The sequence below is a fragment of the Limulus polyphemus genome, unplaced genomic scaffold, assembly GCF_000517525.1.
Source record: "Limulus polyphemus unplaced genomic scaffold, Limulus_polyphemus-2.1.2 Scaffold4126, whole genome shotgun sequence".
Lineage (NCBI taxonomy): Eukaryota > Metazoa > Arthropoda > Merostomata > Xiphosura > Limulidae > Limulus > Limulus polyphemus.
In genome coordinates, this window is record NW_013669736.1 from 64251 (window position 1) to 80481 (window position 16231).

At 30.7% G+C, this 16231-nt stretch overlaps 1 protein-coding gene across 3 annotated transcripts in view; it reads right to left on the reverse strand.

The window, feature by feature from the left end:
* Positions 1 to 380: 380 nt before the first annotated feature.
* LOC106470630 (DNA repair protein complementing XP-G cells homolog) overlaps positions 381 to 16231 on the reverse strand; it is a 33402-nt gene continuing 17551 nt past the window's right edge. For all 3 annotated transcript variants that reach the window (XM_013931194.2, XM_022399258.1, XM_022399259.1), the window contains 8 exons: positions 11711 to 13010; positions 10181 to 10341; positions 8008 to 8157; positions 6165 to 6378; positions 4223 to 4367; positions 3558 to 3746; positions 2006 to 2090; positions 381 to 1445 (listed from right to left, as the gene is read on the reverse strand). In XM_013931194.2, the coding sequence (XP_013786648.1) occupies positions 891 to 1445; positions 2006 to 2090; positions 3558 to 3746; positions 4223 to 4367; positions 6165 to 6378; positions 8008 to 8157; positions 10181 to 10341; positions 11711 to 13010 (2799 nt within the window). In that variant the 3' untranslated portion in view covers positions 381 to 890. The remainder of the gene's footprint in view (positions 1446 to 2005; positions 2091 to 3557; positions 3747 to 4222; positions 4368 to 6164; positions 6379 to 8007; positions 8158 to 10180; positions 10342 to 11710; positions 13011 to 16231) is intronic.

A 16231-nucleotide genomic window follows, 5' to 3' on the forward strand; every position in this document is an offset into this window, starting at 1 on the left:
ATCATGCATTTGCACAAATTCATGTGTTTCAAGTGAATTTTAGGTGGGAGTTTTCACAAAGCCGGTGGCACGGAAGTTTCTCAGGCTGAAAGTGTGACTTCAAGAGGAAAATAGCTAATCTGTGTACAAAGGTGAGTGATCGCCTTAGAAAGAAGTTTTTTTTTATCAATATCAACCCCAACCTTATCACTTATAGATTTAAGTATTTTTTTAATTATTACCTGGAAATTTTGCTTCATTTATTTTGCAATTTTAATTAGTTCTACATAATTGAATCTTTTCGGCAGTTAGTTTTTTTAATAAAATAAAAGTGTTGTTGATGAATGGGATATTAATAAATGCGTTTCTTAATTAAGTTCACATTAAACTGCAATGCTTGTAATTATTTGTTTTTTTTATTTATACCACATATTTACATTTTCCCATTTGTAAAGATATTTTAAACTGTTAAATACAATTGTTCCATATACCAGTTCCATGTTACTCATTTATAATTCAAGAAGGTCACTTGCTTAAACCACAAAGTTAATGAGATTTTTTTCATGAGTTGTTTAAATCTTAGCTCATAAATAACATAGCAAATATTTATACAGCGTATAATGTAGATATACTTATATTCATTGGAAAAATATATTGACAATTCAATCAAATTTACGGCTAAGTTGGTATCTAAAAGAGATCTCCATACATTTCTTAAATATAAATTATTTGGGTATAAATATTTCATTGTATACTCATTCATTAGCACTGATAACAGTAAGGTGAAATACTCATCATAACACTTGCACTTTTACCATTTTGTATAATGTTAGGTTTCTATATTTTGCACTGTGTTTTTACTACTACAGTATATTATCTTTATATATTACAAACTGCACGAACTCCAAATATTATTCACTTTCTGTGCTGTCTTCGGATAATTGGGGTTCAGTAAGAAGTTCATTTGCTTTAGATTTGCTAATTCTCTGACTTGACTTCCGTGATACCACATCAATTTGCTTATAAACTTGTGTTGATTTTGCTTTTTTATTTAGTTTTACTTTTTTGGACAATGGATAGTCTGTAGCTACTTGACTATTCTGATTGGTCAGTTCATTCACTGAAGGTAATAATATTTCTGTGAGATTATCCTTTATCTTTCCCGTTCTAGACATATATTTCTTTTTCTTGTTAGATGTTATAGTAGTAGTGGCAGAAGACAAAACAGGTTCTATCTGACCATATTTCAAAGTTTGTTTCTGAGAACTACATTTGACTTTTTGTTTAGGTGAATGTGCTTTTAAAATATTGTGCATTTCTCCTTTAGGATCTGGCTCCTTCTCTTCATTCTGGTCAACAGATGGTTTCCTGATCTTGGTCAAAGCACACTGAAGTCGTTTGCTTGGGAACAAGTTATTTCCTTTGGTAAGTTGAACTGTGAAAAAGCTGTCTATTCTTACCTGTGTCTAAAACAGAGAAACAACTATAAACAAAATTCTAAAAAATGATGAAAAGGTAGACTTTCATTACAAAATGCTAGTTAAACTTTTTTTTCAAATAATTTTCTGATTTCTTTGGAAATATAGAGAAAATAAAAATGGTGTTATTTTATATTACTTCTCACAAATAAACATGAACTACTCTTAACACCAATAGCAAAATAATAAATTACTAGGCTGTTTTTCATACAAATCTGAATAAAATTACAAAACTTTTTGTATTCAAACAACATAAAACATCAAAGTTAATAATTAAATTATAAATTGTTTAAGGTTTTTCAGTGGAAAAGTTTATGGACTTTCAGCAGTAAAATATACAAGGTTTGATTTTCTGTTGTGGATAACACACAGATAGCCCATTTTGTAGCTTTGCACTAAAACAACAACTAATAATGAAAGTTTCTATAATTAAATTCATATTCAAGTGTCTTTTCATCCAATCTTGAATGTAATACATCCATAAATAAAACAAGTATTATCTTTTTCGAGTTAAAACAGAATAGATTGTAGTTAACATCATAACAAACCTGTCTTTCATTAATTTTCTTCATCACAGGGAGTAAAAGATCATCAATTTTATTCCTTGACCACCCAAACTTTTCTTCAGCATACGTAAAATATATTTTAAGGCTAATACAAGTTTTTATTGACTGATTGACAAATTAGATAAAAATATTTTGCAAAAATTTCTGAATTAAAGTTCAAAAATTCAATTGGAAAGAAATAGTACCAATAAAAACATCCATTAGCCAAAAATTTCCCAATGATGACTTTCATCTATAATTATCCTGAAGTCGTTGAGTTTGTATTACAGAAGATACTTGTATAGCTTATTAAATTGGAGTGTAAACTGACAAGCCAAAAATATCCTATAATATTTTATCCAAATAACTTTGTCTATAGAGGTATCAGCTGTATCGGGGTGGTTAAACAAATGGGTACAAAATATTCTGTGTACATGCATCAGGAACACTGGTTCTTGAAAATGGTACCAGAGAATGTTACAATAGCAGCTGTTCAATGCTGCCACCATTATTTTCAATTAGTGCATCCACCCTGAAAATGATATTGAATATTATAGCAAATAACATCTTCCCCAAAAATGCTTGAACCTTTGGCACAAAGGTTGCAGAGTTGTGTCAGTAGACTCGCATTTTCAAAAGTCTGAGAACCAACAATTAAATGGTGTGAGGTTATGGCCAAGTGTAATGGAAGTGGTATTCACTAAATGTCTGTATGAGTAATACAATGTTCTACATCTTATATTGATCCTGAAGTTGTAATGACTACAGTGATGCTTCAGTATTGTAGCAGTTTTGATGGTACAGCTCCACCAACATGATTTGTTAATTATATTTGTCATAAGACATTATGTTAGGCCTATTATATATTTAACACTACATTCTTAATCTAGTCCCTTACAGATTTTCAAAAATTAGAAGAGTGTATAATAACAGTATTTCAACAACATCATATTTGTCATATCCATTACCAACATCACAGTTCCCTCAATCTAGAGCTTTTCAGGTTGCTGATACAATGAACACAGTAGTGGTCAGAATACTATTTATATGGGCCATTTGTTACAACAACAATTGTAAATATAAGGACTCTACGGTAGTGAACAGTAAAAAGAAACTTGGTAATTTGAGGATTAATTATGATCACACTTTAATATTCTGCTTTAAAAAAAATGCCTCACCAGCTTCTAAAAGGCATTCATTTTAGAACAAGAATTATTTAATAATAAAGTAATACTTTCTGAAATTCTTTGCATGACCTCAGATTGGACAAAATTGACTATAAAAAATTCTAAGCTATGTACCAATGTACTTTTGGGTCCATGAGTTTCTAATAATAATATAAAAGTCATGCAAAAAAAGTTCAAAAGTACCATAAATATTGCAGTTAATCCCACCAATGATTGATTTCATCCAATTTTTTTCTATCAGTTCTTTACTCTAAATGTTGCAACAACATATGATGTAATGTCTTAGTGAGAATACTTTTTCTTGAATTATTTCTTCAAAATATAAAATTAATATCAAAGTTGCTCATCATTATCAAAAAAAAGGATATTCTCTTAGCAGTTGGAGGTCAGGAATTCCCCAAGAGAATTTCTCAGAAGAGTTATCAACGTGTGGATAAAGATAAGCATCAAAAACTATTTGGCTGGGAAAACCTGGTTCCAGATCAAACTTTTGTAGCTTAGAACGTATCTTGTTGCCTGGAGGACTTGCAGCTTTTTTCATAGAATCCCACCATGACCTATAAGAATACAAATATAGATGTTACAATTCATTAGAGAAGGCAACTTATCTAATAAAAGTTAACAATAAGTAAATAAGTGAGAGTGAATTTATTATTTGATCTACTGATTTACACTCTTCAAATAAATGAAATTTAGTAAAGAAAAATCAGACAATTTAGTTGCAGGATAAGTATGGAAATTACAGAGTTTATGATGATGACAAGATTTTTTTGGGTTCAGTAAATAAATATCAAAGTTGACAGATCATTCTGATGAGTAAAAAAATCACTCAAGATTAGAAGATGAAAAAAAGATTAATAAGGACTCTGCAGACTATCAGAAGAGTTGTCTAAAACTGGTATATCTTTTTGAAAATATGATGTAAAAATTGAATATTCATGGTACACTGTTCTAATAGGTTAAAATTTAGTAAACCAGTTATTTTCTGGGAGTGTATGTAGCTATAATGTAATATTGTCTTCATGATTTATACCTGAATGCTTTAAGTGAATCCATTCCATCTCCTGGAAATTCACTCAAGATCTCCATGGCTGTGACATAACCAACTCCTTCCACTCCCTCTGTATAGTCACTACCTGTCAGTAATGCCAGACTGATCATTTTGCATCGATCCAAGCCTGAAAAAACGAGAATTCTTAATATGTGACATTGATCTTAAAAAATAAACTCCTCCACGTAGTAAGGAAATGTATGTATAATATTATTTTTTGTTGTTGAAATGCCCTTAGTAGTACAACAGAACTTACACAGACCCATTACAAACTAAAACTACTGAATATCATTATAGGGTCCCCAATCTTACAGAGAATAGCCATTAAGAGGAGGAAGGTGTTCCATCTTATATCCATTAGTAGTACAGGGCAATCACCAATTTTATTTGCATTAGTAATGATTACTTTTGAGTCAGTTTTCTACAAAACATTAGTAGTACAACAGAACTTACACAGACCCATTACAAACTAAAACTACTGAATATCATTATATGGTCCCCAATCTTACAGAGAATACTCATTAAGAGGAGGAAGGTGTTCCATTTATATCCATCAGTTACACATTTTATACACATAAGAACTGATACCATTCAGAAGATCTCAATCTTTTACACTACACTGGTACACTTTACACACATAAGCAGCACAAAATGCTTTTCCAATGTTTTACATGCATTAGTAATAAGTACAGCCACTCTTAGGGAGGGTGGGCAATTTGCTCTAGGCATCACCAGAAAGGGGGGCCTTGCAAGTTGTATTTCTACAACGGTAAAATACATGTATATTAACAGCTGATTAAACGATTTGGGAATATATAAAAGACTGACCATATTTGATGCTGAAATGAGGGGTCCCAAATATGGAATTCTGCCCAAAGCCTCCTAAAATCTCTGGGTGGCTCTGATAGTAAGTATACATTTCAAAGGTCTCATGTCATGTATAAGCATGACATACTCCACATTATATAAACAGTACTTTTAATATAAAAATCTATAATACAGTCAGCACTCTCAGTAGAACAGGACACTCTATCAGCAACCTTTCCACATTGGAGAGGTGTTGCTGTTATCATCTAATATTTTTCTTCCTCATAGTGGAAATACTTAATTAAATTGCATAAAATGTAGTGCAAACTTTAATAGTATCTAGTTTTCATAAAATTTTTTATATAAATTTTGACTTAATATTTCTATAATTTTTCAAGTTGTGAGACACTGTTTTGAAAATAAAACATTAAAAATACTTTCTTTTTTGTCTTAAAATTTAAATTTTTTTCATTCTTGATCAGAAAGCTTGAACTTATATATCCAGTTAGTTTCAAATCTTGATTGGTATCATATTTTATTTGACACTTTAGTTTGCTAACTAAAATAATCACCATGTCTGGCTACAAATCAAAAATCATGAACAGTGATAAGTTTAATCATATTCTTATTTGAAGTTGCCAGAACATTTCTAACTTTAAAAAAATAAAATACTCAATGTTACAGCATGAAATAACTTGTGAGTGCAGAACTGTGTCATATATGATAAATATATATGTATACATTATATTTGTGTTACTTTTACTTTAACCTGAACTAACACCTTGGCTGCTGGTGGAATAAAACAGTTTTGAATAATCAGTCACTGAACTCTTTAAAGCTAGAATTCAAGATTCATCACTTTTATAGTTAATAAAGGATTGCCAGTACATCAAATATCAAAATGAAGAAGTTTCCATTAATTTCAACCTTAGCAAAAAATAATATTATTAAGAAAGTTTTTCATACTAATCAAGGCTTCTAGCAGTCATCAAAATAATTCAATAGCAATTCTAGAACTCAAAATAATTTAAAGCTTTAAGTACCAGTGATATGGAATCATGAAATAACCATAAAATGGTAATGTAGTTAAATTTGGTAACTTGGAGAATAATCCTACCTAGTTCAGTTTTTATATCTGTATCTTTATAGAATTCTACAAATTTCCCTTGATTGAAGAAGTTCTTGTAAACTTTGTGTCCACCAAACAACCATATATCACTATCATCTGTAATCGTTCCCTGGGTTAAGTCCATGGCATCTAACTGAGCACATTGAGCTTCAGCTTCCTGAGGACTGATGATATAAGGTACACCAAATAGTCGCAGCAACTCCTTATGTAAATAAAATAGTCTCCCATTATACTTTAGTGAAAATTTAGGTAATGACATCATATTTAATGTTTAGCATCAAATAATTTTATAAAAGCATCTATATGCACAGATCTTCTCTGTAAATATTTTTAATGCTGTCATTTTGTTTTATTAGTGTATGATACTGTTCAATACAGAATTTAGTCCTTTGATTTAAATGCAATGTGTAGTTTTACGGTTTTTTAATAGTATTTAAATATTCCAATTTCTGAAGTTAGATTTATTGCCTTGCCACTAATGTTTTTCATCATACTTTTGTTCTTAAATATTTCCACTGATAAATATTAAATACTTGGAATAAATGTTAAGCTTTAAAGTAACAGTAGAAGAATAAATGCTATTTTCAAATGCTTTTTACCAAAAGAAACAATTAATGCTTAAAATATTAAATAAAAGCACACATGCTAAGAGTTAAATATGAATATACAGTGCTAAATCTTGAGAAAAATTTATTATAAACACAAAACTAATCCATCACTGAGAACAAGCAAATTGGGAGAAACAGATGGTGGCATAAGCAGCAAATCATAACACTTCACGCTTTTGGCTTTCTACACCATGTATTTTTGCTTATAAGTTATAAGCTGGTTACACATGACCATGATAAGATATAATTTTGTACAATACACACACACACACACACATATATATATATAAATTTTATATAATAAACAAATTGTTTCAACCAACCATAGGAACACTATAAATTATTATCATGTTGCACTGTTCATTGAAGAAATAAAAAGAAAAGGTTTTGAAATGTAGTTTTTATCTCAGCTTAATTAATTCTTATCTTGACATTGTTTGTGATATTTGTAAATCTTTCCTGAATTAGTAAAACATACTTTGAACTGCATTCAATATGCCACCATTCCTTAAATTTAAAAAGTAAGAAATGAAGCAGTGGGAGTTTATGACCAAAGGAAGTTACTATTTAATCACAGTGACCAAATCCTCAACTTTTGGGTGTTACAAGTGTTGCACTATTACATGCATACATATTTGTATTTAAAAGTTTTTGTCAAAACAAAAAAATAACATCCAATTATCACCACATCTTTGTTTCAAATGTGGACAGCCTGTATTTTCTGTCCTCCAACCAGTAGAGGAGTTTTTGTGTGATTGTACTGAAGAATAGTTTCTATATAGTCTTTTAATAAAAAAATGTTAAATGGCATTAACTGATTTAAAGATATGTGTATATACTTCATTACAGAAATAATTTTTTAATACACCAAGTAAATTTACAGTTCACACACATCTTGATACTAATTAATCAAGGGTAAAATCAACTTCTGAATGGACCAACAGACATAGAACTATCTTTTTTTTGAAACTGATAGATGAATTTTTCAAAACTTGAATCTGACTATTCTTGTGTTCTTTCTTTTAAAAATATATTTGTATACATGCACTATATGCATAAATGTAATATATTAAATATCTAAGAAACTTTAGTCCACAAAGCAGATTTCTGTTTATACAAATAATTAGTTGCTAACAGAATTCATGTCTCCAGCATAAGTATGCTGACTTACCACAGTCTAACCAGAATTATATATATTCATATTGAAAATTATTATCACTTACTTGGCATTCATGATACATGTGGTCAGCAATGGTCACTGCCTGACGTTCTTGTTGTGCATGTTCAATTTGCAGCTGTCTTTGCATTGTCTCTAATTCTTCCAAGCTAACGTTTGGGTTATATTCTTTACGAACTTCATTGCAATTAGATTCCTATAGAGATAAGATAAAAGTTTACAAACCTTTTATTATCTATCAGCAATGGAAGAGAGAAACTAATAAAATAACAAGTTACATGCTATTAATAATTCCACTTATCCATTTTCTTATATAAAAGAATGCAAAACACTTATTTTTTTATTACAAAAAAGGTTTATTTTTTTTTATAAATCAGCCACAAAAAAGTGATTAGTTAAGGCACTTAATTTTACAATTAATTGTCATGATAATACAGTCTTTGTATCAAAAGCTAACATTCATCTACTGGTTTCAGAGGTTCACAGCCGAACACAACTATATAAATTAAAATTGTTCCACGCTATATATATAGAGTATAATTTATTCTGAGGAATGAAATAAATAAAACTCAAGTTACATTGTTATAGGATTAGATGTACTTTAATGAAAAATTATAGTGTTATTACTGGATACCTACAAAAAAAATTTACATATTTCAATTATAAATTGAGAAAGATAAAACCACAAAGCACACAATGGTCTAAATAGTCTCAGTTACAATTTCCTCCATATGACATTTACTGACCTCAGAACACTTCTGTAGATGTCAAACAAAACTGACTAGAACACGATTTGGCAGTGCATCAAGCATTTTCTTGATGTAGTCTTTGGGATCAGTATGTACAACTGGACATGGGATTTAAACTATAGACTGTTTTCACAGTTAAAAAACCAGTGGCATTAGGTTTTGAGAGGATACTGCCTAGGATTATGGCATTATACAGGACACTGTTTAATATGCCTCATGAACATAATGTGCAAAATGGGGTGATATTCAGCATGAATAGAAGAAAAAAATGTGGGCAACGATATCATTAGCTTTCAACTGTGGGCAGATGAAGTTCTCTGGAATGTTCAAGTATGTAATTTTAGTGACTCAGTTAATGGGGCAACAGTGTTAAGAGACATGTCCACAAACTGCTTATATAATCACTATTACAATGCTCTATGGTGCCTATGCATAACAGAATTGTTGGGATTGGCACTGCATAAGAACAACATCCTTGAATGACACAGAACAGACTGTACTTTGCTGGACAGTAACCATTTACAAACTTTTTATCAATAAAATCTTGAATCTTAGTTTAGGCTAAAACTGATGAGATGAAATAAAACTTAACATGTCCCTCAGGAGCCACGGGGTGTCTTTACACTACAATTTGATGAACATTAAAAGTAAGTTCAATCCAAAAACTCCCAAAGAGAGCGGTTTTGGATGTATCTTTTTGAGACAACTTTTTGTTTGTTAATTAATAAATTTTAAAGTGAAATACAGCATTCTCAAGTGTCCATACTAGCTAGTACTAAGGTCTACCCACTGGGAGTAAATTCAGTATATATCAATAAAGCCACATTCTCAGCATCATTAATTAAGCAATTGCCAACCTTTTATGCTTCTGCTATCACCTTTTTTTTATGTTTAGCTTTCAATTGTGATACGAACAATTTCACCTGCGATTCGGCAGGGATGTCTGAAGCATCTCGATAGTTAGCAGTATGATGAGCAGACAGGAACACTTTGAAAGCAGCTACAGACATATATTGTACTTGGCTTGCTGCACAATATCTACCAAGGTGGTTCTAAAAGGTTCCTGAATACCGTTACATGTCACTTGGAGACTTCCATGCTTCTTGTGCTTGCTCATTAAGCTCGTGAAGCACTGACAGCTTTCAGTCACCTTACCACTTCAAATCACTTTTTGCAACCACAATGCTAGAAGAGTACGGGAAATGACTTTTTTTTTAGCCAATAAAAATGTCTAAAAAATTTCCGTTCAAATTAAGAAAAACCGGATTGGGTAGTTTTTTTTTCAACAAAAATGTCCCCCACTGACTCGTGACGGACCTGTTAAAATACTTATAATAACAAGTACCTTACTGCTATCTTTTTCTTTGAAATTTATTACATTTCAAAATTGAACAACTATTTGTACAAACACTGTGTATATATATATATATATATATATATATATATATATGCTAAAAATGTATGTATAACCTGTGTAGGTTTCCTCTGTGTATCTGTTGTTAAATCTTCATATTTAACATCAACAGTTAATTGAAATTCTTCTTTGTCTGGCAGGAAAATGTCAACAGGAAAGAGATCATCCTCCACTGCAGTTTCAGTTAGATCTATTCTTACTTCCATGCTCGATTCATCTAAAAGTGGATGAAAAACATGTATATGTTTCCATTTGAAAATTCCAATTGGAATTTTGTTCATTATGGAAAACTGGATTAATTTATTACTTCTAGTAAAACCACATTATTGATCTAGATTATATTTTATATGGTTGCTTTAACATACAAGTTTAAGTAATAGCTATCTTTTTAGAATCTTGTAAATTTGTAGGAATACTCATTAGACATTTCTTCCAGTGTCAATTTCTCAATATTTTAATGAACTTGTTTATATTTTAGCTGATCTTTGTCTTTCCTAATGCAATAAAACTATGAATGCTCATTCAAAAAAAGATTAATACAAATATCAACTTAATATCATTTTGTGAACATTTGCTTTTTGATGATAGCTTCAATTTCCTTGATATTACAGCATAAACTTTTTTATACTATGATATTTATTTTTTCAAAGGTATTTTAGGCAGTGTAGATAAAGTAGAGTTTTGGCTATAATGGACTGCTCTTGCCTGTTTCTGAAGTTGTAGAAGTTTTGACATCTATAAAGAACTGAAGCCAAAACATCTCCCATTTTAGAAACAGGCAGGAACAATCTATTTAAAATAAAACTCTACTATGACATTTTATAAAAAGTTATTTATCATTCCCTAATATTTTCAAAAATTACTCTCCTTGATAATTTTCCATTTGGGTATTATTATATCTTTTATGTTATTGAGATCACATTAAACAAAAGTATATATATAACTTTTGACCAAAATTAAACTACATTGAGAGACACCACATAAGTTCCAAGCAAAACTTGCTTTGGAAGACAAAAGTTTCAGGGTTTTTTTGTTAGAGTGAAAGGTAATAAAATGTCTAAATAACAAAAGTTGCATTTAATGGACTGATACATTGATAATTTTCCTTCTAAAATAACATTATCCATGACAACAACTCTTCTTGACCGATAGACTGGAATAAAATTATGACAGTAGTAGTATAAAGAATTAGTTTTCTTGATAACAGCAAGTCAGGATAAGAATATTCATGACAATAAAATCAATAACAAAAGAAAACTGTTCTTGACCAATAGACTAGAATAAAATTATGACAGTAGTAGTATAAAATATGTTTTCTTTTTGATAACAGTAAGTCAGAATAACAAAATCCAACTATAGTAATTAATGAAGCAATGACAACTGTAAAACAGAAAACATTCTTAATGTCAACAGCAGCAGAATAGTACAAGTATTCATGATAAAAACAGTCTAGAATATTTTTGAAGCTACCAGCACATTGAATATACACTGGTCATAACAACAAAGGATATTTGCAGCCTTACAAATTATTATTATAACATAACAGTTGATCTTCAAACAAAAATATCTTTTATAAAACTTCTTACTTGTTATAGCCTGTCCTACAAATTTATTTGAAACTTTCAATTTCTCTGTGTCACTGCAAATGGTGTCACCATGAGATCTTTTTAGAGATGAAACTGCAGATTCCAAAATTTTCTTATCTTCTTTAAATTTAAAATGTGTGTCTTCTGCTAGTTCTCCTTTTTGATCTAGTTTACATAAAGGTGCTTTATCTCCTCTGTGTATAAAAGGAATGTCTGTATTCACTATCTGATGAATTGATTTACTTTCACCTTCCTTTAAAGAATCTTCAGTGCCAGATGGTTGGTGATCACCAGTAGGATGTTTAACATCTGCAACTGAATCAACTTTTAAGTTGGTAGATTCATTAGTTTCAACTTGTTGTTTGGGAAAAGTTAACTGGTTAATACCAGACTGATGAAAACCACTGCTAGAAAGAACAGGAATATTTGGACGAACAGAAGTTTTACAGGTTTCAGTACATAGATTTGAAGTTTTGGAATTATTAGTAGCTGACACATGTTGAACAGAATTGTATTTATAACCTGTGGCTAACGTAGGTGCACCTGACATAAATGTGCCAAGATTATTTTTATCACTACGAGTTTTAGCTACTGATACATTGGTTTCATCAGACATAACATTGGATTGCTCAACAACTCTTTGAGAAGAAGAAGAAAGCCCTTGGTTTTTCAATTCAGAAATAATGTTAGCTTTTTCTTTACATGACCCAGACATAATGTCAGTCACCATGTTCTTTTTGTTGTAGTTTATATCACTGTCCTGGAAGGTAGATTTAATGGTTAATTTGCTTTCTGATAAAGAGCAAGAAGGAACTTGTGATAAATCTAATTCTTTTATATCTTCTTCCACTGATAAAGCTTTATCTTTACTGGATAAAGATTCACTTCCAAATACAGAACTTGATTGTATATAGCTTTTTGTAAGGCTATCCCACCCTAACAGAGAAGTTAATTTTTGAATTTCATCATCTGGCAAACAAATGTCATCTCTAAATTGAGGAGATTTTTTGTCTCCAGTCTCTTCAGGTATTTGACTGGTTGATTCTTTTCCCTTTGACTGATCAATACAACTTTTTTTTGGAGAGCGCTTGGATTTCTTGATGAGAATATAATGGGAAGTATCATCTGAAATAATTCTTCTTGACTCTGCTTCGTGAATGCCTTCTTCTGCATACAACTCAGACAATATTTCTCCTGACTGTTGGGCATTCATTTCTTTTTGAACATCACTTATCATCTTTTGAAGGTGACTACGATGTACCAGTTTAGACATCTGATATTTTGAAAAATCCTGACAGTTCTAAAAGGAAAAAACATAAAAAATTCTCAGTGTTTTATCTATAAACAAGTGTGTGGAAAAAAACTACCAGGAATACAGTATTTTTTGTCTATGGTAAGATACTTTTACAAAGACAGTTTTCAATATTAACATTTTAGATACAAAGTGAAATTCGAATACATGTTTACTTCTTCTAATAATGTAGTAATTTCTTTTGATTATGTAAAGTTTTATATCTTGTACAACCCTTGTTCCATTCCATCTCATGTAAACAATCACAAATTATAAGAGGCTTATTCCCTTTGTCACTCTGTTGTGAACACTTTCACTCTCCTTTTTTGGTAATGCTCAACAATATATATCATCGCTTAGCAAGAAAACTATCACCTGACTGTTCTTAGGCCAACTCTGTTGTTTATGTTGAATGCTCAATATATTCATGTTGATTGTTAGAAAGGCTTGTTTTTTTATTCTTTATTTGTTTGGTAACTTCAGTTATATAAAAGCAAAATAAAATTTACTAAGTAGTGTTTCAGCTAAGCCTTATGTTACATTTATGTATTAAATTAAACTACAAATAGGCCTACTATTACTAATGTTATAGAGTCAGGGTTTAAAAAAGTTTTAAGTGATGAATAAATAATCAATAAATATTCTTTTGGTATTTTAACATATATATCATTTACTTGGCCTTAAAAGATAACGAAAAATAAATGTTTATTACTACCAAATACCTTTTATCCTTCGTACAGTTAAAAAAAAAAAAGAGTTGAAAATTTGTGTCGAAATGTCTGCAGTATGTTTTCTACTTCCTGACCTAGAATATAGTGAAAAGGCTCAAGAGTGCTAATTAAGTCTCTTTCAGATTGCATATATTCTTTTGTTCACAATAAATTTCATTTTCTGCATAGTTTTTACTAAAGAATTATTTCGAGGCTGTTGAATAAGTGAAGTATAAGTACATTTTGAAGGTACAATCAAATTCGTTTTAGTTAAATTCTATAATTTTCGTTAATAATAAACAATGGTTTCCCATCATTTTTGATGGGCTTTTATACTAGTTTTCTTTATAATCTTGTATTACAATATCTAGACTTCTGTCTCATAACAATGAGTTCTTCATAAAAGGTGTTCTTATTTCCTTTAACTGGAATATTTATAGGTCAATAACATAGCACATGAACTCCCAGACGTTTACAGCCCAATGAATCTACAGGTATCAAGTATCTTAACAGTACTATTTATCTTCTGTATTTCCCTAGAGCCTCTTTGTTACTTTCCTGTGTCCATCAGTTTGAAGCCTCTGGCACAACAGTCACATGGTTCAAACTCTATTGAACTCTCAAGTGTTTCAAACTTTACTCAACAGAATTTTTCTCAAAAATTACACCAGTGTGGGGAGGTGGACAGGAAGCATATAGAAAATGTAATCTATTCAAAATTCATTTTACTATAAAATGTGATATTATTACAGCTAGAAATTTCATACTGCTTTGGGGGTGGGACTGAAAGAAGCAGTAGCAATGCCAATGACATCTGTTGAATTTCAATCAGTGATGGGGTGAATCACAAGATAACTTAATAGCTTGCTGAAACTGTGCTTAGATGACCACAAGAAAGTCATACAGAAGGATGTTTTAATGTGATGTTACAGCCTCAGTTCCTACACAGAACAAACTCATTCAGGAAGACTAGGAATACAGATTAAACATGATTTAGTTATCCTACAGTGGAGAATGCTTACAGGATAAGCCAGACAGGATACCTATTAAAGTGAATGCACCTGAATTCTTACCTGTGAAATCTGCTATATAACAAAAATTACCTATATCAGAGGAAATGTTTAACCAAAGCAGGGGACATCAAGTACCTGATCTTTCCAATAAATTTCTGACACCAGCAGCAGAAGTTAAAAGTTGAATGTGAGTGAGAACACTCAATCAATAATAGCAAACGTCGGAGAGATGATGAAAAATAAACCTAAATTTTATTTGAAAATAGTTAACTTATATTTTACCTTATTCTATAGATAATATTCCATGATATTAAAATATAATTTTCACTCTCTCTTTCCTATGTAATGTTTCTGCAAGTTAAGATTAAGCTCTTCTCTCTGGTCAACATCTTGTTTAGAGCACACTGTTGTGCCCAGTGTTATTGTATTTCAATGTGATCACTACGGTATGTTATTGGCATGTGCCATTCTTAACTTTATGCATCTTTCTCACATAAATATTCCAAAAATGTGATAGTAATAAACGTTAGGGAAACAGTGACACAGTGAAGACTTAATACTCATTCTTATGTGCTGTTGAATTTTTAATAATTTCTTTGTTTCTTTGTTAATGTGTATGTGTAAAATGCTATGAATTAGTTTTCTTATTGTTATTTTGTGATTCTTGTGAAAGAGAAATACTACAAGTTGGGGTTTATATTCAGTATCTCACATTTACTAACTAAACTCCTTTCTGCATCCTTGGCATCCTCTGAAAGCATCTTTCTTTCAATATACAAAAGGATAAAGGTTTTCCCAAAAACAAATTAATGACACTAATAACCAAAACTGAAATTTTGAAATACTGCTGTAAAAAAACCCAGTAAAACACTTTTTAATTATTGAAATATAATTTTTTTCATATTTCTGGTGGCTTTTCAAAGCTGCTAGTTTACAAAATATAATGAGAACAGAAAATGATAAACAAGTAACCAGACAAAAAGATTAAAAAATTATGCAGAAGACATTACAATAAAAAACAAAATAGTTGGATGTAATAACCCATAAACTAGGTTCATCTGTAAACAGCCACACAAAGAAATGTAAAATGAATGGGACAGTCAAGTAACAGATGCAAAATATCTGAACTGCTGAGTCAGAGGAAGGATGCAAACAAGCATGAGACTGTGAAATCAAATTCTGACTTTAATACATAGAGGTGAACAAAACCTCAACAGGAGGAATCTGCACCTCAACAGAAGTTATGTCCACTGAGGTCATAAAATACTCCAGGGTAATGAGTGACTTATTAGTAGTAGTTTCTAAGCTGTGACTCATCACATAAAAAGAAATCAACAAAGCTATAAATTCATAAAACTTTAAAAGGACAAAAAGGAGCTTATTAGACCATCAAGGATGTCCCTTCCAGCTCCCAACTATAACCACCCCTTACTACTTATGTATTCATCCAATCTTTTCTTGAACTCAGTAAATTTTCTGTCCCCACCACCCTTGAAGGCAGCTCATT